Source organism: Myotis yumanensis, unplaced genomic scaffold (assembly GCF_028538775.1).
Source record: "Myotis yumanensis isolate MYYU_CA2020_CCGP unplaced genomic scaffold, mMyoYum1.0.hap1 SCAF_1, whole genome shotgun sequence".
NCBI lineage: Eukaryota > Metazoa > Chordata > Mammalia > Chiroptera > Vespertilionidae > Myotis > Myotis yumanensis.
In genome coordinates, this window is record NW_027223752.1 from 232422172 (window position 1) to 232443654 (window position 21483).

Consider the following 21483-nt stretch of genomic DNA (forward strand, 5'->3'; position numbering starts at 1 on the left):
GCAGCACCAGAGGAGGCGGAAGTAGGGAGGTGGGACCAGAGAGGGAAAAGGCCTGGCTGTCAACCAATAGAACAGGTTTTCGTCGTGATATAAGGAAGCATATTCCACAAGCATTGCGCTGCTTTGACTCTAGCCACACCTTGCATTTACTTTGAAACTTCAAGTGGCACTTAAAGAAAGACAAGAGATTTTTGTGTTTATCAAAAGGGAAACAGAGTGACATATGACACTGTTGTATTACTTTTTTGTCACACCTCGTATATTTCAGGGGAAATTTTCTTTAGATATTACTTAAGACTGCTTGAATACTTTATAGTTATTTGGTCCAAATAAAATGAAATAGTGATTGCCTATTTTATCAAGATGCCACACAAAGGAACCAAAGGTATGGAAGTACACATTATTCCCAATAGTAATGTATACTCGGAGCTTTTAATTCTTAACACCTTTTCAAAGCTAGCCGTAAATAGAAATGTGTGACAGTTTCATGCCTTTTGTAAGTTTGATTCATTAAATGCCTATTTTTTATGACACTAGGCAAACTGGAAACAGATGAGTTAGCACAAAGACAATGACAGTCACCCCTATGCCTGGTGAAATAGTGGGTGAGAGCGAGCTTGGGCAGGCATCCCGCCTCCAGAGCTGGGGCTTCCTCGCTGTTAGGTAGGGGCGACAGTAACCACTCAGAGCTGTTGGGAGGAAGGAGGAGGGAGCACTTACTCCTGCCTGGAGGGCCATGGCATAGGAGACATGCTTTGTACAGTCCCTTCCAAGTCCTGGGTCCATGTAATTTAGAGATGCTGGTTCAACATCTCGCTGGGTGCCAGGCTCGGGCCACACCAGCACAGGCTTTCTGACCTACAAGGAAGGATGAATGTTTTCAGGGTTGTGTCTTGTTTACTTTTTTAGGAAATGATCTTATTTTCATTTGTAAAGAATTTAGAAGATGCTGTACCTATGAGAAAGGGTAACATTCAAACAACAGGTACAGTAGTTGGGTCACTTCTCTGCTTTTATAAACCCTGAAAGGAGTTTCTATTGGTTGTGTACTGTGTATTCCAACATCCAAGGATGGTTTCTTTCCACCCAGCTGCAGTTTCTTAGGTCTCAGCCACTATTTCCCTTCCATTTTAATGTGGGATCTATGGTATTGACAGCTCCCAGTTACGAGGTCGGCACAGTGTGAGATGATTGCTGGCCCACCGAGTTTATTGGGCTGGTTTAATATGTGAAGGGAAGGCCCCTTAGACTTTAGTTACTGTTGTTTACTATAAACAATACTAATGCAAATTCCTGTAAGCCAGTGGTTCTCAACCTGTGGGTCGCAACCCTTTGGGGGTCGAACGACCCTTTCACAGGGGTCGCCTAAGACCATCGGAAAACACATATATAATTACATATTGTTTTTGTGATTAATCACTATGCTTTAATTATGTTCAATTTGTAACAATGAAAGTACATCCTGCATATCAGATATTTACATTACGATTCATAACAGTAGTAAAATTACAGTTATGAAGTAGCAACGACAATAATTTTATGGTTGGGGGTCACCACAACATGAGGAACTGTATTAAAGGGTCGCGGCATTAGGAAGGTTGGGAACCACTGCTCTAAGCCAAAGAAAGGTGATTATACTTTTATTCTGCAAGAAAAGGTTGTCTTCATCATTACTTTCTCTGTGCTCTTGCTCATGCTTCCTCCCGATCCTGGCAAGCTTCCTTCCCCATCTCCCCATCTCCCACACCACCTCCTCCTATCCAGTCCACCCTCTCCATGTGGCAGTAGTTCTTCATCTTCTCAGATGTTAAAAGGGTCTCCTTTCATATGGGGCTTTTTCTGAGTCTCCCCAAGTTGGGCTGGCTGTCTTCTCCCCAGGACTCCGCTGTTCCCTGCATCCGCAGTTCTGCTGCGGCGCAGTTACCACGTCCCTGTCTGTTACCCACATGCTGGCATCTCTGCTGAAACCTGAGTAAGCTTACTGAGGGCAGGAGCCCCCTCCCGTGGTCCTGCCTGGCTTTGTGCAGCTGGGCTGAGCATGGGCTTGGTCCTGTGAACAGCTTCGTGGATGTTGGGTGAATGAGTAATGCGTCCATCCCCAGTGTCAGGTCATCAGAAAGACACCCGCTGACTCCTTCCCAGCGCGCTGTTTCCTTACACATGCACACTGAAATGGAGAGGCTTCTCGGCGACCAGGGACGGGATCAGTTACCATTGCTACACACGGACGGCTCTCAGTCTCCTGCAGCTCTCCTTTGTAAGGGTGAAAAACAAGGCAGCGTGCAGAACCCTGGCTGTGCTGGTCACAGTGGGTGACCGACTCTGACAACTGTCGTGGTCGGGAGACTGAAAAGGGTGGTCTGAGCACTGACATTGCACTTCCTTGGTTGTTCATGAGTCTAGACTGTTTTCTAAAAGGCTATATATATATATATACACATATCCACACATATATGTATATGTATGCATAGAGTACATATATACACAAAGGTATTTGTATATATGTATATAGATGGGAAATATATTTTTGAGACATCTTGCAAAAAATTGATAAAATTGTCCTTTCTAACGATGTGATATAGTTTGCAAGGGCTGCTGTACCAAAGTACCACCGACTGGCTGCCTCCAGATTGCAGTCCTGAAGGTCAAGGCCTGTGGACAGCTGTCTCCTTGTGTCTTTGTGTCACCCACCCTGTATCGGTCTCTGTGTCCACGTTTTCTCTTCTCTTAAGGACACTGGTCATACTGGATTAGGGTCTACTCATGAATGCATTTTAACTGAACTACCTCTTTCAAGACCCCCATCTTTAAATGCAGTCATTGTGAGGTACTGGGGGCAAGGACTTCATCATATGAATTTGCGGGGAGGGGATGCAGTTCTACCAGTAACAGTGTGATTGTTAACTATTTCCTACATTTGTGTAGGCAGTTCATTGACTAAGGATACATGGAGCGTCATGTGTGAGGGCATGTACAGCATATCATGTTTGTGTGTCAGACATACGGAAGTCCCTGCTCTTACAGTTGCAGAGTTTGGGAGCCTGGGTGTGTCAACTTCTCCATGCCATCAAAAGACTACACCCTCCTTTTATGAAATATAGTCCTACATTTAATGGGTAAAAGTGTATATTGTTACAAAAAATAGGAAGGATTGAAGTATACAAGAAAGGGGTAGAGATACATTAGCAGTTACTCCTCCAATTAAGAATAATGCCTTCTGAATATAGCAAGTTCAGATACACACGAAACTGTGTTAAAATTAGGAACAATTTACATATTTTAACTCAATGGATATTCCAATCCTTCCCATCCATGAAGCACTCTGATAAACAGGAAATAGCAAATTTATAAAGATTAAAGTTACAGTTACAAAGTTTTATCTGAAAGTTGTCTACAATATCTTTAAAGTTTGAGGAAGTACTCAGAAAGCCGAATCAGATCTTTCATAGCCACGGTCAAGGGCAACTTATCTTTTGAGTAATTGACTTCTGTGGGTGGTAAACCAAAGGCTCTGGAAGAAGAAGTACAAATTTACACTTTGAAAAAGGTTTTTCATTAAAATATGGCTCATATACACAAGTAGGACTATCAATTTGTTATTCTCATCGCCAAGTTACAAGATATGAACTTCCCACAAAGTTCAAAAATTCCTTGTTTACATTTTGATCTACAATTATTTAAAGAATGTTTATTTACGTGTTGTTTTCTTCTCTCCTTTTAAAATCCAGCTCATGGTTTTTGGGATCTTCCTGTGCCTGGATGCGTTTCTGTATGTGTTCACGCTGCTTCCGTTAAGAGTGTTCCTGGCGCTGTTCAGGCTCTTCACTCTGCCTTGCTATGGCCTAAGGTAAGTGTAACATCACTATTTTCAGTGGTAAATTATTTTTACTATTTGTAGTTGTTAAACTAAATAATCACATGGGTAAGTTTTGCAGAATAGGGATAATTCGTACACTTTCATTCACACTTTGGTCTTTCATGCATAAAGTAATGCTGTTTATCTTTTTAACGACTATTATATAATACGTTTGTGTAATATTTGTACTTTGTGTACACACATTTATTTTCTGAATGATTCTGAACCAGAACCTTGCTTTGGCAGTAAACGAATGTTTTAAGAATGTGGGTGGAAGAATAGGAAGGGCCTTGGACCTGAGAGTCAATGACCTCACTGCCACTGTGCAACTTTACCCTGTACCTCAATTTTCCTGAAGATCCTTGGCTATCTGGGCAAGGTCGGTAAAGTGAGGACTGGGTTCTAGGCGGGGAGCTGGGGGCCAGGTGGTATCAGAATCTCCTGAGGAGCTGTTACCATAGGTGTTCCTCCTCTATCCCTTTTGAGAGTAACTGTCTTGTGGCCTAGGGATCTTTAGCGACCGATTATAGGTGAGACTCCCTCTGATTTGTGAGAGGGCCTAGCTGTTGAAGACCATTGTCTGAGTGGGAAGCATCAGACAGCCCTACCCAGCATTGATTAGCTGCTGAGTTATGGCAACTACTTGACTTCTCTAAGCCCATTTCCCCATCAGTAAAAAGGGGATATTGAGAGCCCAGCATCTTTCACCACAGAGATTGGGAAGCGTGCAAAGAATACCCAGAATAGTGCCTAGTTCACAGTAGACTGGGACAGATATTAGTTTCCTTCCCTTTCTTCTCTACCAAAGCTAGGAACAGTAAGATGAAATGTGAAGCTTATGCGAATCCTGATGCTTTATTGGGCCTGAGCTTAGAAGATGCTTGGGTTTCACAGTTTTCTGTCTTTGTATAGTTATGGCAACATGTCTCCACTCTGTGTGCTCACTCCCTGTAACAGTATGATATAGTTCTTAGCATAGCTGCCTGTGGTACATTTCTCACATGCATCTCTTTTCTAAATACATTTCATTTCGAGAAAGTTTTAAAATGCTGAAGTGGACAATAACATGTAAAATTTCATTTAACTATAAAGTAGGTGTCTATTCCATGATAGATAAAATACATAATTAATAAAATTATTATCAGTAACCTAACCATAGAAACAGAGTTACAAAATATTGGTTAATACACAGAATTATATGTTGATGTTTTGGGAAGACTAAAGTTATGGAAGATGCTCTTTTAAAGTAGTAAAAGAACATATACTTAATATTTAGTAAGCACTGAATAAAACATATACGAAATCCTTCCAGTATATATTGAAGAATTTATTGATTATGATGATCATATTGTGAAAAGAGTACAATTTTTTTTGCAAAATTGCACAGAATAAAACAATTGTAAGAATTAAGATCACATCATTGTTATATGTGACTAGAGGCCCGGTGCACAAAAATTTGTGCACTCGTGGGGGGTGGGGAGGGGGGGGGTGGGGAGGGGGGAGTCCCCCAGCCCGGCCTGTGCCCTCTCGCAGTCTGGAACCCCTCGGGAGATAACGACCTGCTGGCTTAGGCCTGCTCCTGGGTGGCAGAGGGCACGCCCAATCCCTAGGTGCAGCCCCTGGTCAGGCTCAGAGCAGGGCCGATTGGGGAGTTGGGGCGCCGCCCCCTGTCATGCACAGAGCAGGGCAGATTGGGAGGTTGTGATGCCACCCTCAGTCACGCTCAGGGTAGGGCCGATTGGGGGGTTGGGGCACTGCCCCCTGTCACACACAGAGCAGGGTGGATCAGGGGGTTGGGGCGCTGCACCCTGTCACACTTAGGGCAGGGCCAATGGGGAGGTTATAGCTCTACCCCGTTACAGAGCAAGGCCCGTGGAGGGGGGTTGGGGCGCCGCCCTTTATCACCCACAGAGCAGGGCCGATCAGGGGGTTGGGGGACTGCCACTGTCACACTCAGGGCAGGGCCGATGGAGAGGTTATGGCTCTACCCCGTCACACACACAGCAGGGCCCGTGGGGGGGGGTGGGGGGGAGGGTTGGGGCGCTGCACCCTGTCACACACAGAGCAGGGCCGATCAGGGGGTTGGGGTGCCGCACGCTGTCACACACAGAGCCGCAGGGCGATCAGGGGGTTGGGGAGCTCCCCCCTATCAGGCACAGAGCAGGGCTGATCAGGGGGTTGGGGCGCCTTCCCCTGTCATGAAGAGAGCAGGGCAGATAGGGAGGTTGTGGCCCCGCCCCCTGTCACACACAGAGCTGCAGGGCGATCAGGGGTTTGGGTGCTGCCCCCTGTCACGCTGATCCCGGTGCTGGGAGCCTCCCTGCTCCGCTGATCCTGGTGCCAGGAGGCATATTACCCTTTGGGGGCCGGCTGGTTTGCCCTGAAGGGTGTCCTGGATCAGGGTGGGGGTCCCCACTGGGGTACCTGGCCAGTCTGGGTGAGGGGCTGAGGGCCGTTTTCAAGCTGGCGGGTGACTGAAGCTCCCAACTGCTCCTTTTTTTCTTTTTTCTTTTTTTCTATTCTGGGCCAGCTTTATCTCTGAGGCCTCGCTGCTGAAAGCAGGTTTCTGGCCTTTACCTTCTCTATTTGGTACAATGTTGCGGTCCGGCTGGCTGAAGCCCGGCTGACTGAAGCCCGGCTGACTGAAAGTCGTTTTCTGGGGTTTTGTTTAGCTTCTATATTTGCAACATAGTTGCTTAGAGTTGCAGCTGAGAGGCCGGCAAGTCAGGCGGGGAACGTTGGAGTCCGCAGTCACTGGAGCAAGCAAGCCTCCCTGTTCGCTTCAGTGCATGGCTGCCGGCCGCCATCTTGGCTGACAGTTAATTTGCATAAGGATATGCTGATTAGCCAATGGGAAGGTTAGCAGTCGTACGCTAATTAGCATGTTTCTCTTTTATTAGTGTAGATACTTTTCATTCTGTAATCTTAGTCCCCCTTTTCAGAATGAGATAATTGTTCCATATTTTGTTAATTACATGTTAATCAGATGGGATAATCTTTTTAGTAATTTACCATCAACTTTAAGGCATTCAAGTGCATCCTTTATACGTTTGGAAGAATTTTTAAGAGGCCCTATTGGCAAACCTTTTTTAAGACATTTGTAGCATGGTACTTTAATATTAACAAAGCCTAACTTCTATACCTTTTTTTTTTTTATCACTATTGGGAGCTCGGTAAAATCATGGTTATTTCAGTTACTTTTTCAGAAGACACAAAAAAATCTAATAAGACATTACTAAGTATAAATCGTCATTTGTGATGACATGAAAGGATGGACCCATGGACCTGCAGATAAAGCCAGGTGAAGCTACCTGACAAAATAGCTAATGTCATGTAGGGATTTTCACATCTACATGTTGAGCTAGATTATTTTTTGGTTATTCATTGATCAACAATGTGAGTCAAATTTGTGTTCTAGCCATTTTTAAGTGACCGGCTTTTTAAGACATACGTTGTATTTGGCGTTGGCATGATGAGGTAAAACATTGAGAGGATATATAACCTAAAGACTCTCTTCTTCTGGAGTGGGTTCTTCCTTGGGTCTGTTAGCACACAGTGGAGTTCACTGAGTGGGGATTTTCCCGAGGATTTCCTTTTCAGGGCTCTTGTTTGAAGACTCCTTTTGTTGTACTGCCATCTAAACTGTGTCATTGCTATGTCACTTGGGGAAGCAGGACACCAAGGTCGCATTTGAGAAGTCTTTCATTGTTTGTCCTGAAAACTAAAAGAAGTTTAGGGGGGAGCTGGGAAATCTCCAGTCCTCTACTTCCATTTGCTTTGTTGTGAGTGGCCAGTAGTCCTTGGAGCCAATCTTTTCTATATTTTAAGATAGTTGTAGTTTTTTAAATAAAGATGATTGGTTTGTATATTACTTCATACTTCTCAACCTAAATGAATTTCAGTAACATTTAAAAATAAAATTCAAGTGTTCTAATTTCAAGGTTTTATAGGTAAAATGACACTAGAGGGCAAACTGTTACATCCTACATTTAAGACTCCAATAAGTTTCCCTCTGCCAAATAGTTCTTGCTATTTCTACAATTTGGATCAACTGAAAAATTACATTTTATGCCATCACTAATAAATATATGCTATATGTGAAATGTGAAATGCAGTTAAAATTATACAGTAGAACTTCAGCTATTTTAAATAATCTGTGCTATTATTAATATTAGGCCTAATAATTTTCAAATATTTTAGGAATATAAAAATACATTTTACTTTTAAAAAGTGTTGTTACTAAGAAATAGCCAAATTCTGCGTTCTTATAGCTTTTCTTCTAACATTCTCTATTCCCATTACCAGCTTATTTCATTTGCCTTGCCTATAGCTGTATCAGGTTTCCTTTTTCAGCCAGCAAAACATGCTCTTTCCTTCAGTCTGACTTTGTTTTTTCAAAGGGACAAGAAGAACTTAAAGAGACCAGCAAAGAAGTTGACTACATTCTTTTATCTGTTTTCTTTTTCTCACTCTCTTCTATTTCAGTCTTCTTTTTGTAAAGAGAGAGAGAGAGAATGAAAGAAAAGAAAAAGTTGCTCTCTTCCTAGTCTCTTAGTTCTTTGAAATTATTCCCCAAAAAGGGGGGAAAAGAGATATTTGTCAAAGGAATCCAGATGCTGACACGAAAACAGTAACTCTTTGTAGTCTAGTACTGTTCCTTTCCATCTCGCATATGTATTAGGATAAACGTTATTGCCGCCTTTTCTTATCTAAGATTAGTGTTCTCACCTCCTGCCCTTGCAGAGTTCTATCTGAGACAGCATTTATGAGAGGCTTTTGAAAACTGGCAGCCTCCCGAATTTTCTGCTGTAGAATTCATTCTTTGAACCTATTTCTAAATCTTCTGTGACCTTGCTATGGTTTTGGGGGTTGGGTTTGGGTTTTTGTTCGTGTGTCAGCTAAGTGAGTAGACAAGGACTCTATCTTTCTCTGTGACCAGGGCCAGGGTCTCTGAGGAACAGGGCGCCAAAGGCCAGGGCGGTTCCGCAGCCCCTCATGGAAACCCAGCCTTCATCACGGTGCTCCATTGGTGGGCACTTCGCCATCTTCTGACAGTTCAGATGTTGTTCACTTTATGACATTGACAGTAATTAGCTTGGTAGTGGTGTGTGTTGTCTGCAAAGGATGCACTGCTTTCATAAAAGTTTGTGTCTCTCCTTAGTAATCTCAAGAATACTCCATTGAAAACTTGAACAATCTTGAAAAATCTTTGCCCCCAAATATTTTATTATTGTAGATTAAAATAAATAAACACCCATATTCTTTCAAAGCAGATTCAGTATGTATTCTTCCCTCTCTCCCAGATAGGGTAGTATCATTTTAGGAAAACATTCCAGATACTACTTGAATCAGGATAATTTGTTAAATGATGAGGACATGGAAAACAAAATTAAGTTTTGATTCCTTATATAAGGTATCCGTTTGTCTTGGATAAAGTATTAAAATATTCGTGTTAAAAATAAAATAAAATATTCGTGTTAAAGTATTCTGTTATGCTAAGACAGGTATCAAACCTAGTTTTTACTCATTTACTTAGAGGATATAGCATAACCAGTTGTATCAGTGTTTTTGATCTGCCTGGCATTTTTGTGACCCCTCTTTCCTCCTAAATCTTGTGACTTCATTTTGCGTGTTAGAATTCTCGGTCACATTTGAGTTAAAAATTGAGGGCCATTGTAGAGAAAATGATAATATCTGGTGCCAAGATCTGCTTGTTATTTTTAAAAACATTTTAGACAGTAATAACTGTAGAGTAGATTTACGTGCTAGACTATTTTTTCTTTTACTCTAGAGCAACTGAAATACGTAAGCAAATTTTCTGGTTATTTCACCCTGGTTTTTAGGCATAACTCTTATTTGAGGCTTCTTGGGTTTTTGTTTTGTTTTAAGAGACTATAAAGTCCTTTTTTTTCTTGAGCTTTTGCCTCTTAGAAAAGCTCTTATCTCCCAGAAGAATTATGAATTTAAAATGCTTGAGGGTTTCTTAACATTGAGTTTCCTCTATATGCCTACTTCCTTCAAGATAGTGCTACCTGAAATTGACTTCGTGTACACACACACACACACACACACACTCTCACGATTTTTCTCTATTTAGACCTATGCCTTAATTTTGCCCCAGTGCTTCATGCCATCCCTGGAGACATGTAGGGAGAGCTCTTGGTACCCGTGTCTGGGGAAACAAGTTTGTTATTTCCTCTACCAGGGCTGATCTGCGTGGCTGATTTGTAGAGAGCAGTGTATTTGTTTTATTAGAGAGTCTTCGTAGTGCCAGGTGTTGTTGTCCCTTGTTCCCTCACATGGCGCTCTCAGTAGCGTAGCAACATTACAACCTTCTCTCTCTCTTTCTCTCTCGTGAATCAGACCCAAGGGAGGAGCACTTTCACTTCCTTTATAGAGTGGAATGTGGTGTCACAGGGACTCCTTGTGGTGAGTAAACCCTGATTTTTCCTTCTATTCTCTTGGCCAAATTGACATCAGTGCAAACAAATATTAATTATAATGAAAAAAACAAACCCCAGCATAGGCAGACATACCCTTTTGGGAATGCACACATATGAAGAAAATGTGGTTCCCCGGCCGTACTTTCTGGTGAAGCTTTGTCCACATTTATACAGGATTTGACCATGATCTCACCTAACACAGGAAAGTCACCCGGTAAAATGATCTTGGATGACACATTCAGGCCAGACTTCACAGCAGCAAACACAACCTGCCCAAGCCCACAGCAGTCTCTGAGCCCTGTTCCTTCCATGTAAGCAGTTCATTTTCAGTTTTCCAATCAAGGAAAATATCTTAATCTCAGTACTTTATTCCAATTTAACTTTAAAATTATAAAGGGACTTACCTTTCAAAAATGAGAACCATATTTAATATTTTGCATTTCAGTAGTCCCTATAGTTCTTTTTTCTTTCTGTCATACCACATATAGCTTAAAATGTTTAAACAGATAGAGAAAGAGAGAAAGAAAGAAAGACCCAGCCTACGTATTTTATAATGAAATATCCCATGGTGATACCTTGGAATGTTTCAATACTGATTTGAAAATGAACCAGGCAGGGTTACCCATTTCTCTTGCTCATTTGTGTTGCCTCCTCTCCTGATCTTTCTGTCTGAGACCAGTTTTTACTGGAGAGCAGATTGTCTTCTGCTAAGCAGGGAGGAAAAAAGTCTGCCCTTGATCATCCTGTCTGCAATTTCACTGTGCTCCCATAAACCTGTGAGCCCTGTTGGTATTGCTGCAAGTCTAATGGAAGTATTTGAATGAGTAAAAGATAAAATTTAGACATGTAGGAAATCTGGTTTCTGCAAGAGCAGTTTAACTTGGAAATTTAAAACGAATTTAAGTTCTATTTAATGTCTTGTTTAATATTCCCGGTGTTCACAGCCAGCCTGTAAATTAGATTAGTGGGTTTTTCACTCTGCTCAACAGCGTATTCACTTGTTTCTGCGTTCATGTGGGGTTGTCAGCATTTGCAAAGTGACCTGCCAGTGACTACAGTTTCACAGGCATTATAAGGAAGAACTTTGCCCTGAAACTGTTATTTAAAGCCAATTTAGAGCTGATTGCAGGGCTGTGGATAAGCTTCTTACAGAGTTGGAAATGCTTATCAGAGTGTTATCTAAAAATACCCTGGCAGAGAAGAAAACAAATACTGGGGCGGTTCCAGTCCTTACAAACCAGGTGAACTGTTCTGGAGTTAGTTGTTTTCCTGCATGTCTTTTAAGATGCCACCATGCAAACAGGTTTTTTTGCAGTTTTTCTTTTTCATTAACATGTACATTTATATGGAAACAAAACCCTTTTTCTTAAGAGTTCTGCTTGTATTTTTTATTTGAATAATACTCCTTATTTTGAAAATCAGATTCATCTCTGTAGCAACCAGTTATGATAGAAGACTTTTACCAGAGCAGCGGGAGCTCAGAAAACAGTGGGTCCAATAGTTTGTGTCCTATTTGTTCTCTTTTTGGAAGTAAAGAGCAAAAATGATAGATGTATTTGCTTTTTAGTACAATAGTTTTTCTAAATGTGATGACAGCACAGTGATAAATTACACAGCATTAAATTATGCTGAAAGATAAAAGCTACTGAGTTGTTGATTCCTGTAAGTTTAAATTTTCTTTTAAAGAAAACTCTAAAAAGGTAGATGGTGGTGAGGAGCACGCCTGGAGCCAGGCTGAGGTTCAGATCCCACTCCTCCGCCCCACCCCCTCCAGCCGACCCGCTGCAGGTACACTCCTGACTATTCTGCCTCTTCTTTTTTTTTTTTTTCTTTTATTGATTTTTTACAGAGAGGAAGGGAGAGGGATAGAGAGTTAGAAACATCAATGAGAGAGAAACATCTATCAGCTGCCTCCTGCACACCCCCCACTGGGGATGTGCCCGCAACCAAGGTAAATGCCCTTGACCGGAATTGAACCTGGGACCCTTCAGTCCGCAGGCTGACGCTCTATCCACTGGGCCAAACTGGTTAGGGCTACTCTGCCTCCTCTTGAAGTCTTAAAACCGGGGTGATGATGTGCCCTCGTAGGGTTACTGTGAACACTGAGTGCAGAGAGCCTGGCGTGGTGCCTGCCACGTAGTGACTGGATTGCAGCCTGGGTGTTTCCACCACTTTTCTGTTGTTTTAACAGCCAGGTTTACTCCTAGGCAAGTAAAGCTCCTTAAAACTGTTTATGCTAAATTTTTAAGTTTTAATTTATTATCATTTTTATTTGGTCACTCTAATTTCTAACAATGACTTATGTTAAATATAATAGTTCTTCATAGATACACTAACACATCAGTCTTGCTGCAAATGTTTATAAAGAAATACAATTAGGTATATACAGTAAATAGCTCTTTATCTATAAAGTAAAATAGCTTTAAATGGGATCACTTAACTTACTAGTAGTGTTGCCAATCTAGTGCCAAAAGCTCTAAGTATACCTTTGTACTTTAATTAGTTATTAAAATCATTTTGGTAATTAATGCAGATTCATTAAAACCACCCTACTTTTTGTTCCTATCATTTTCTTTAATTCATAAAACATCAATACAAAGGCCCACAACTATGAGGGATTTGTGATTGTCACCGTATGCCCAGCTGTGCCCACTTCTGAGGAGGAGGTGGGTGGTGCACCTTGCTGAGGCCTCATTTGTCCCCTGGGTGTACCCAAGGAGACCCTCACACAGGCCAGGAACCCAAGAGTGTTCAGTGTCTCCTCTCATTGTTTGAATTAAAAGTATGTTCATTGCCTGGCTGGTGTGGCTCAGTGGTTGAGCATCCACCCATGCACCAAATGGTCACCAGTTCGATTCCCAGTCAGGGCACATGCCCAGGTTGTGGGTTCAGTCCCCAGTAGGAAGCAGCTGATCCATGTTGATTCTCTCCCATTTATGTTTCTATCTCTCTCACTCTCCCTTCCTCTCTCTCTTAAAAAAAACAAACAAACAAAAAAACACATTAAAAAAGAAAAAAGTATGTTTAGCTCCAACTCTGGGCAAATGTAACCCCTCTTCCATTTTTAATCTTGTAGGGTGAAGGCACAGAATTAATTACCTTTATAGCCGAATAGCCCAGGCGGAGGTCTGTGTTCTGGGCTAGATGTTGGAGGTAGGAGATGCAGCTCAGTCTGGGTTCCGGGGGAGGAACGAGCCAGAGCCTGCCTGAGAGAGGAGCAGCGCAGAGGAAAGGGACAGGGAATTGACGACAGGCTGCTCAACTTCATCCTGGTGCAGTTTTACCCAACACTTCAGCTGTTTGTCCTCCCCATCTCAGGACTTGTCTGCCTTAGACGAATTCTGACCCCATGTCCCATTGGGTTCAGCCCAGTGTTTCCCATCTCCCTTCAGCCCTTCCTGGACATAGTCTTCACAGAACTTGCCTCTTCTCAGGATGTTTGCATCCTCGTTATCTCGTGTAACAGTGTCCCACGTAACCCAGGAAGACTCGCAGATTCCTGGTTCAGCTCTACAAGGATCTTTGGAGGAAAGGAGCCCCCAACCTAAATGTGGACGAGGGTTAGGAAAGCGCTGCAGAGAATAGGGAGGAAGGCCGAGTATTGTCAGTATTCAGCTCAGAACACTGAGGGCCAGCCTTGGGGTTAGAGCGTCATCACGTTGGGCGGGGATGAGGCAGTCCTGCTCCAAGGAAGATGATACTCAGGGCTTTACAGTGATGGCGCTGGACAGGAAAGCGGCCCTCGCAGGAGACTGCGCCGGCCTTCTGCGGAATCAGCCTGCAGTGGTGTGGAGAAAGCTGCTGACCCATCTGACACAGGATCTCCTATTCAGTGAAAGAAATTTTAAACCTTTTTGTAGCATATTTTTTTCTGTGTGGAAGTAAGCTGTTTCTACTCACAATTTAGGTTTAGCACTTCATACTCTGACCTCAGAAGTGAGGAATGATTTCATATTATTTAGGGAAAAACTGTTTTCAACTCATGTCACAGAGGGCTAACTTCTGTAAATAAAAGCTATTCTGCAAACCAGCAAGAGAAAGATATGAGGAAAGAATTCACTGAAAATACAAGTAACTTCAGTACGTTAAGATGTCAGTGTCCCAGCGAGAGAAATTAGCCTGACACTGCACTGAATACCAGTGTTCGCCAGCGGGCCACTGGCTTTCTTGTCGGCTTCTAGTTGAGGTTGAATTGGTGCAGCCTCTGCAGAGGGCAGACTGTCAAGTGAACATAACCTCAAAATTCCAATTTTAGGAATTTAACCTATAGATATACCTTCATATACGAAGCATGACATGTACATTCTGTCACGGTTTGCAGTTGCTAAAGACGGGAAATCCGTCAGTGATTTGCTAAATAATGTATGGTACATCCACACAGTGGAACATTACACTGTTGTAGAAATAGGAGTTCCTTACGAACCGGTAGGAAAATCGGTTAGGCTGTGAAATGAAAAGTGCCAGGTACCAGTGTGCATGGAATGCGAACGTGTGTGAAAGGGGCCGGTCAGCAGTGACAGGGCTTCATCGTGAGGCGAAAGGCTTGTGTCATAATCTTGGAAGTCCATCGCTTTAAAGCAATCTATCCACAGATGCCTGCCCACTGTGCTCACCTGTGAAGGTTGCCCACTTCTCAGAGTAATTCTGGTTGGATATCTTTGTATTCTGTACTTGGCAGAAAATTCCACACTCTCAAGTAGTCAGTTATATATCTAGCACTCCTTGTTAGGAGATGAACCTAATTCTCATTACCAGTGTCTGCCAGTGTATGTCCAGCAGAGATTCTGCATTTTGAGAACCTAGGAGGTAAAACTCGGGCTTTTATTACTTCTTTTGTTGCAGGGACAGGCGCTTGCTGCAGCCAGCCCAAGTGTGTGACATTTTGAAGGGTGTCATTCTGGTCATCTGCTACTTTATGATGCACTATGTCGACTACTCCATGATGTACCACCTGATCAGGGGGCAGTCGGTCATCAAGCTCTACATCATCTACAACATGCTGGAGGTGAGGAGGGGCCTCGTTTCCCCGCCGGCCAGCCAGCCCCCTGCCCAGGCTTCCCAACAGACCACTTTCCTGCCTGCTCTAGGGAGGGTGCTTCGGGCCCTCAGGGCTCGGCCAGTCACCTGGGGGCCTTGTTAAAATGCAGAGTCTGACTTGTAGATCTGGGTTGAGGCTGGGGAATCTGTCTTTCTGACGAGATGGTACTGTGATGCTGGTCCTGGGACTCACAGTGGCAGGTCAAGCATTACCTGTGTGCAGGAAGGAAGAGCTACCTGCTGCCTGGGTATGTTTGAGTCAATGCCCCTTGAGAAAGTGAATTGTCATACTTCAGGGACATTTGTTTTGCAAATTCATTGAAAACCCATGTCTTCTTTATGCTAGAACATTAAAAATTACGAAGAAAATGTTTGCTATAATAGATTTACATGTGTGATTGCTTTGAACTTTTCACATCAAGCAAGTAAACATATGTTTCCAAAATCTCTTAAGTACTTAACATTTTTATACAATCTATCTCATGTTAAACTTAGAGCAGTCAGCATGTGAAAATCATTTATACAAAAATAAACAGTTACACAAAGCAAAAAAGTGCTTTATTTATAGGCAGAATCTTAATAAGTTTTTTAAATAGTAAGCTACTCTATGTTGTAAAATACATTTTTGAGATTCAAATTGCATTTTTCTATGCTGTTTTTTAGGAACATAAGTGAGGTCTGCTATCTTAAATGAGGCACAAAAGGGTTTTTCCTAATGGGTGGGCAGATGGGGGATGTGGGGCTGCTGGCCTTTCTCTCTCAGGCTGCATTGCTATGGTGCCCGAGGACTTCTCAGTTCGTCACAGACGGTGTGGCACTCGGGCCATCCTGGCTAAATAAATTCATTGACTACGATGGTTTCAAGCCACCCCCAGCTTCCTGACTCCAGGCTTCATGCCCTGCACTTGCTTTGCCTGGTGGATAGGATGCAGATGGTGGGTGTGGATCAAGTTTGTAAGGCAGAGCACCTTCCTGCTCCCCTTCTCCTCTCAGAAAGAAGCCCTGTTTGAGTGGCTCTTCATGCCATAGTCCCACTGGTCTCCGTTACTGCCTTCCCTCCAGGGACTGCAGGGGACCAGGGCTTCTACCTCCCCCCAACTTGATGTGTGCCTCCTGATTCACAAAGCCCTCTGCAAGGTGGTATTGCTGTTACTATAAAATGGGTCAAGAAAAAGGACCCATGAATTGCTGATCAGAATGGTTTTACTGCTGTTCACTCCATGGACTGCAGTTGACGGTGTGGTTTACGCCCAGTGGACAAGAAGAGTCGGGCTCCCGTGCAGAGAGAAACTGCTGCGATCCCGCTTACCCTGCCCACGCTGCTGGTGGCTGAATGTCTCCAGTCCTCAGTTTCTCGTCTGTAAATTGGAGATATTAGGGGAATTGTGAGGGCTAAGACAGTACACGGAAGGGCTTAGCACAGTGCCAGTCATGTGGTGAGAGCTCCCTAAATGGTAGCTATCATTCCTTCATTCAGCAGATATTTAATTGACATTTTCTGTATGCCAAGCACTGCCTTAGACCCTGAAGATCCAGTGGTGAACAAAGCCCAGTCTCCTGGAGCTTATATTCTACAGGTGGGAGATAGACAGTAAACCAGGAGGTATTAGGAAATGCTACATGCCTCAATGAAAAAGACTAGGGTGATGCGTTACCAACTGTGGGAGCCACAGGAGACAGATGTCTGGGAAAGGCCTCTCTCAGAATGTGACATTTCAGCTGAATCCTCAATGATATATCTTCTTTTTTTTTATGTGTTTCATTTTATTTATCATACTATATTTTGGAGACCAGTACCTGAAAATGTCTTTAAGAAGTAAATCTTCATATTATCCTATATAATAAAAGCCCAGCGACCATAACGGCGTAACGACCAGAACGACTGCTTGACCAGTCGCTATGAGGTGTATTGATCATCTCTAGGTCTCCCCTAAGGCCTGCAGGCTCCGATCACAGGATGGCGAATGGGGAACCACAGGGAACCAGGGTGGGTGGCCATGGGGTGGGACTTGGGACTGGCGAGTGGGGAGAAGATGGCCCTGATCACAGGCTAGGCCTAGGGACCCTACCCGCGCATGATTTCGTGTGCTGGGCCTCTACTATTCTATATAATAAACCTCAAACAAATTACAGCTCCTGTTGTTGGCAAATATTAGGTATGAACAGAATGGATCAAATGATATGTTTGTCCTAAAGGATTTAAGTTTGAATCCTGAATTTGAATTTAGAGAGTTAAAGCCAGAGGAACTATGGTTTTGCTGTGTCCTCTCCCTTTGATTTTTGCCAGCATGTAGTAAGACTTTGTTCCATTACAAACATAGCTGATTAGACAGAATTTCATTCATATAACACGAGGATCGGAGCACTGCTGTGTCAGGGAATAAAGACGTGGTCGTGGGTACTAATAAGTGCACAGATCCTGCTCTTTCGGTCCTGGCCTTCTGGTGGGACTTTATAAGTGTTTATTTTTGTATAAACGCAGAGCCCTAGTATTTGAGTTGCTTCTGAATTTTAGTAACATGTTTGAATGGAATAATAAGAAACATCTTTTCAATCATTTTTCTCTTTAGGTAGCAGATCGTCTGTTTTCATCATTTGGTCAAGATATATTAGATGCTCTCTATTGGACAGCAACAGAGCCCAAAGAAAGAAAAAGAGCTCACATTGGGGTGATTCCTCACTTTCTCATGGCTGTTCTCTACGTCTGTATCCTTTTGACGTATCAGACATTGTAGCAGTCAATGCGTATTCTGCATTGTTTTATTTGGTTAGCTGTTTCTCTGATTTAAAGGTATGTGTATGTGTGTCCTGAGCATTGTGTGAAATGTCTGCTTTCTTTGGAGAAATTAGTTATAAGAGTCATTGTATGTTAACTTAAAGAGCCTCAGTGCATGCTGCTGTGAATTGCTAACAGTTCTGTTCTCCGTGCAACTGGTTCTGTGGAAGGATTTTTGACTGAAGGGTATTATATATACTTTACATTTATAAACATCTGTGTAGCTTTCTATACTTATATGGAATTTTTTAAGGTTATCTTTTTTTAAGCCTGTGGATTCTTTGTTATAACCTGGGCTTAAAATGTATACAGTTCATCTAGGAGTAAAATTTGAAATTGGTTTGGAGGAATTTTGGAGGTTTTTCTCCCCTCTCACTGCCCTTTTAAAGCTTTCTTTTTTTAATGATTAAAGGCTTCATTACATATAAACAGTGTGTGTGCCCATTCATATATATTTACACACACGTGCATGCCTGCATGTTCCGGGTGGGGTCAGATTCATTCACAGGAATGTGCCACATGGTTTTCCATACTCTCTCTCAAACTGATACTTGAAAAAATCAGATTAATACTTGGAAAGTTAAAGGACTTAAGTGGGAAGATTTCTATAGAGTAAAAGCTTGTTCCAAGTATAATGGAATAAAAGTTACTGTTCTAATTTAAATAAACCATTCCACGTGTAATATTAATATAATTCTGCAACTTGTGATGTCTTCAAAAAAGACAATGAAGGCGAACCTTAATTATCAGACAATTCTTATTGTCTATGTTCCTCATCCCCAGAAGAGCAGGAGAGGACGATCACTTCCAGATTTTTGCTTTGTGTTTTTTCTGTTTTAGAATGTAAATGATCTTAATTCAGAATGTGTATTGCTAAGTGTCTTCTTTCAGTATTTACCATAATTTATTCTATTTATTTAAGAAACTTTTTAAAGGGCCTATTTCCCAAGCATTGAGCCAAATGCCAGAGAACCAGAAAGAACAGGACTCACAGTCCACTTGAATGGTGCACCGCGGTTCATTTCTTCTGTTGCTTGGTTCATATGGTGGTGTATATCGTAATCCAGTCCAATTTGGATCACCTAATAAAAAATTACAAAGAATAAAGTACTTCTGTAAAACTTGACTTGAAAACATAGTCATCTTTCCCCACATTATTCACTTTGAAAATTGTATAGTATTATCTGAAAACAGACTTAAGTTTTTTTCCTTGACATCACTTACTGCTAGTTTTGCATGCAATTCTTATAATGGTTCAAGCAACAACTCTCAACGTAGCGTTTAACTCACACAACAAGTCCTTGCTCACTATCATGATGTCTAATAATGTGAGTATGAGGTTTACTTTACATTTCTGAAGTTAGATGGGTACTCTAACAGCAGTTTCTAGATGGGATGAATTATTTTTTCTAAACATTATTTATTCAGGAAGTTTTATATATACTATATTCGTGTTTAAAACAGTTATAATGGTAAGGATAATATTTTCTTTTGCTATTTCAGTTTGTTGAAATTAAAGGAAGTGTTTTCAAGAAGTTTGAGAAGAACAATCTTTTTCAAATGTCAAATAGCGGTATGTACAGTTAGACTCTACTTGCAGCTTATGCATATTATTTTGCAGTTTATTCTAAAACTCTAATGTCACATTTCCTGTGGGTTATTGTTTCTTTGACTGAAGCTGTGCTTTCTCTTACTCTCTCAACATCTTTACCAAGTTTGCTTATTATTTTGGTTATTGCAATCTCAGGATCTTTAAGATAATAACAAATTACAAACATTTGTATAGCACCTTATCAATACTTTTAAAAACTTCTCATGAACCCAGAAATTTATTTGCAGCAGATGATATTATTCCATGTTATACATGTGAAAACTAGAACACAGGGAAAGTAATTTAACTTGGCCAAGGCCACTAAGCTACCAAGAGCAGAATTATGACAACCCAGGCCCCTCACAAATAAGGGCTAAGAGCTGTGCTACCCTGGAGAACGTATTGTCCCTGACTGGACAGAGTTTAGGCATTTAGGGAATGCACATGTGGGAAATGCCACCTCACTTGGAGACCAAGGTTTAGTTGTAGAATGAAAGTCTAGATCACTTGCTGTAGAGTAGCAGGGAAAGGTGGAAATAAGAAAAGAGAAGCCTCCCTAACCGGTTTGGCTCAGTGGATAGAGCGTCAGCCTGCGGACTCCAGGGTCCCAGGTTTGATTCCGGCCAAGGGCATGTACCTTGGTTGCAGGCACATCCTCAGTAGGGAGTGTGCAGGAGGCAGCTGATCGATGTTTCTCTTTCATTGATGTTTCTAACTCTCTATCCCTCACCCTTCCTTTCTGTAAAAAAATCAATAAAATATATTTTAAAAATGAAAAGAAAAGAGAAGACAAGACAATTGGAGGAAGGACACCAAGGTGAAATTACAATGCAGAGGGCTATAGGGGGTCCCACATTTGAGTGGCAAGGTGAGGCCCAGAATTATTGAGATGCTAGAATATTAGGGAAACGACAGTTGAATATATACAGGCCTTGAAGTGGGTTACTAGGTAAGTGATTGCATTGGCCACAGCCCCACCCACACGGGTGTGCCAGCTTACTGCAGACATGGATTTCTTTCATTTCTTGATTACATAGTATCTTAGACTGCAATAAGAAAATAGCTTACAAAGTGAAGTGTAAACTAGCTCTTAGCAGGAATTTAGTTATTTGCTTTTATTAAATTCATTCAGACCAAGATGATAGTGCTTAGTAACATGATAAATATGAAACCTTATTGTTCCCCCTCCCCCATAAGTTCTACGTATATCTTAAGAAATGCTTTCTTAATTGTAACACTATTAGCTAAAGGATTTGTCAGGTCAGTGCTGGATACTCACTATTTAGCAAATTGGAAGTATTCTGCTATAGAAGGGTTTCACATTACCCAGTCCTGTGCTTCACTCTCTGCTTCTATTTTTTAAATCTTCTATGAAATGAAAACAGTTGTAAGTCCCCATAGTCCAGTGGGGGAATCTGAATCAATCTGAGCAGACTGATGGTTTGAACATTTTTTGAAATTTGTAGAAAACTGGAATTTGCTTGCTAGAATTGTGTTGGTGAGAGAAGTAAATGGCTTACCAATGTAGCGACATTCTGTATACAAAATAGTATGTTTATTGTACAGATACTTACACATAACATAATTTCATGTTCTCACTAAAAGAAATAATTTTATACATACACTTTTATTATATGGTTTATATGCAATATATATTTATATGTGAAATTTTTTTTTCAGATATTAAAGAGCGATTCACAAATTATGTGCTTTTGCTAATAGTGTGTCTAAGAAACATGGAACAGTTTTCTTGGAATCCAGGTAAGTAACTTTTCACAAA

At 41.7% G+C, this 21483-nt stretch overlaps 1 protein-coding gene across 1 annotated transcript in view; it reads left to right on the forward strand.

Moving 5' to 3' along the window:
• TAPT1 (transmembrane anterior posterior transformation 1) overlaps window positions 1–21483 on the forward strand; it is a 57900-nt gene that overhangs the window by 21727 nt on the left and 14690 nt on the right. The window contains exons 3-8 of the mRNA XM_070399023.1: window positions 3729–3847; window positions 15142–15304; window positions 17907–18042; window positions 19343–19440; window positions 19616–19685; window positions 21384–21464. Of these exons, the coding sequence (XP_070255124.1) occupies window positions 3729–3847; window positions 15142–15304; window positions 17907–18042; window positions 19343–19440; window positions 19616–19685; window positions 21384–21464 (667 nt within the window). The remainder of the gene's footprint in view (window positions 1–3728; window positions 3848–15141; window positions 15305–17906; window positions 18043–19342; window positions 19441–19615; window positions 19686–21383; window positions 21465–21483) is intronic.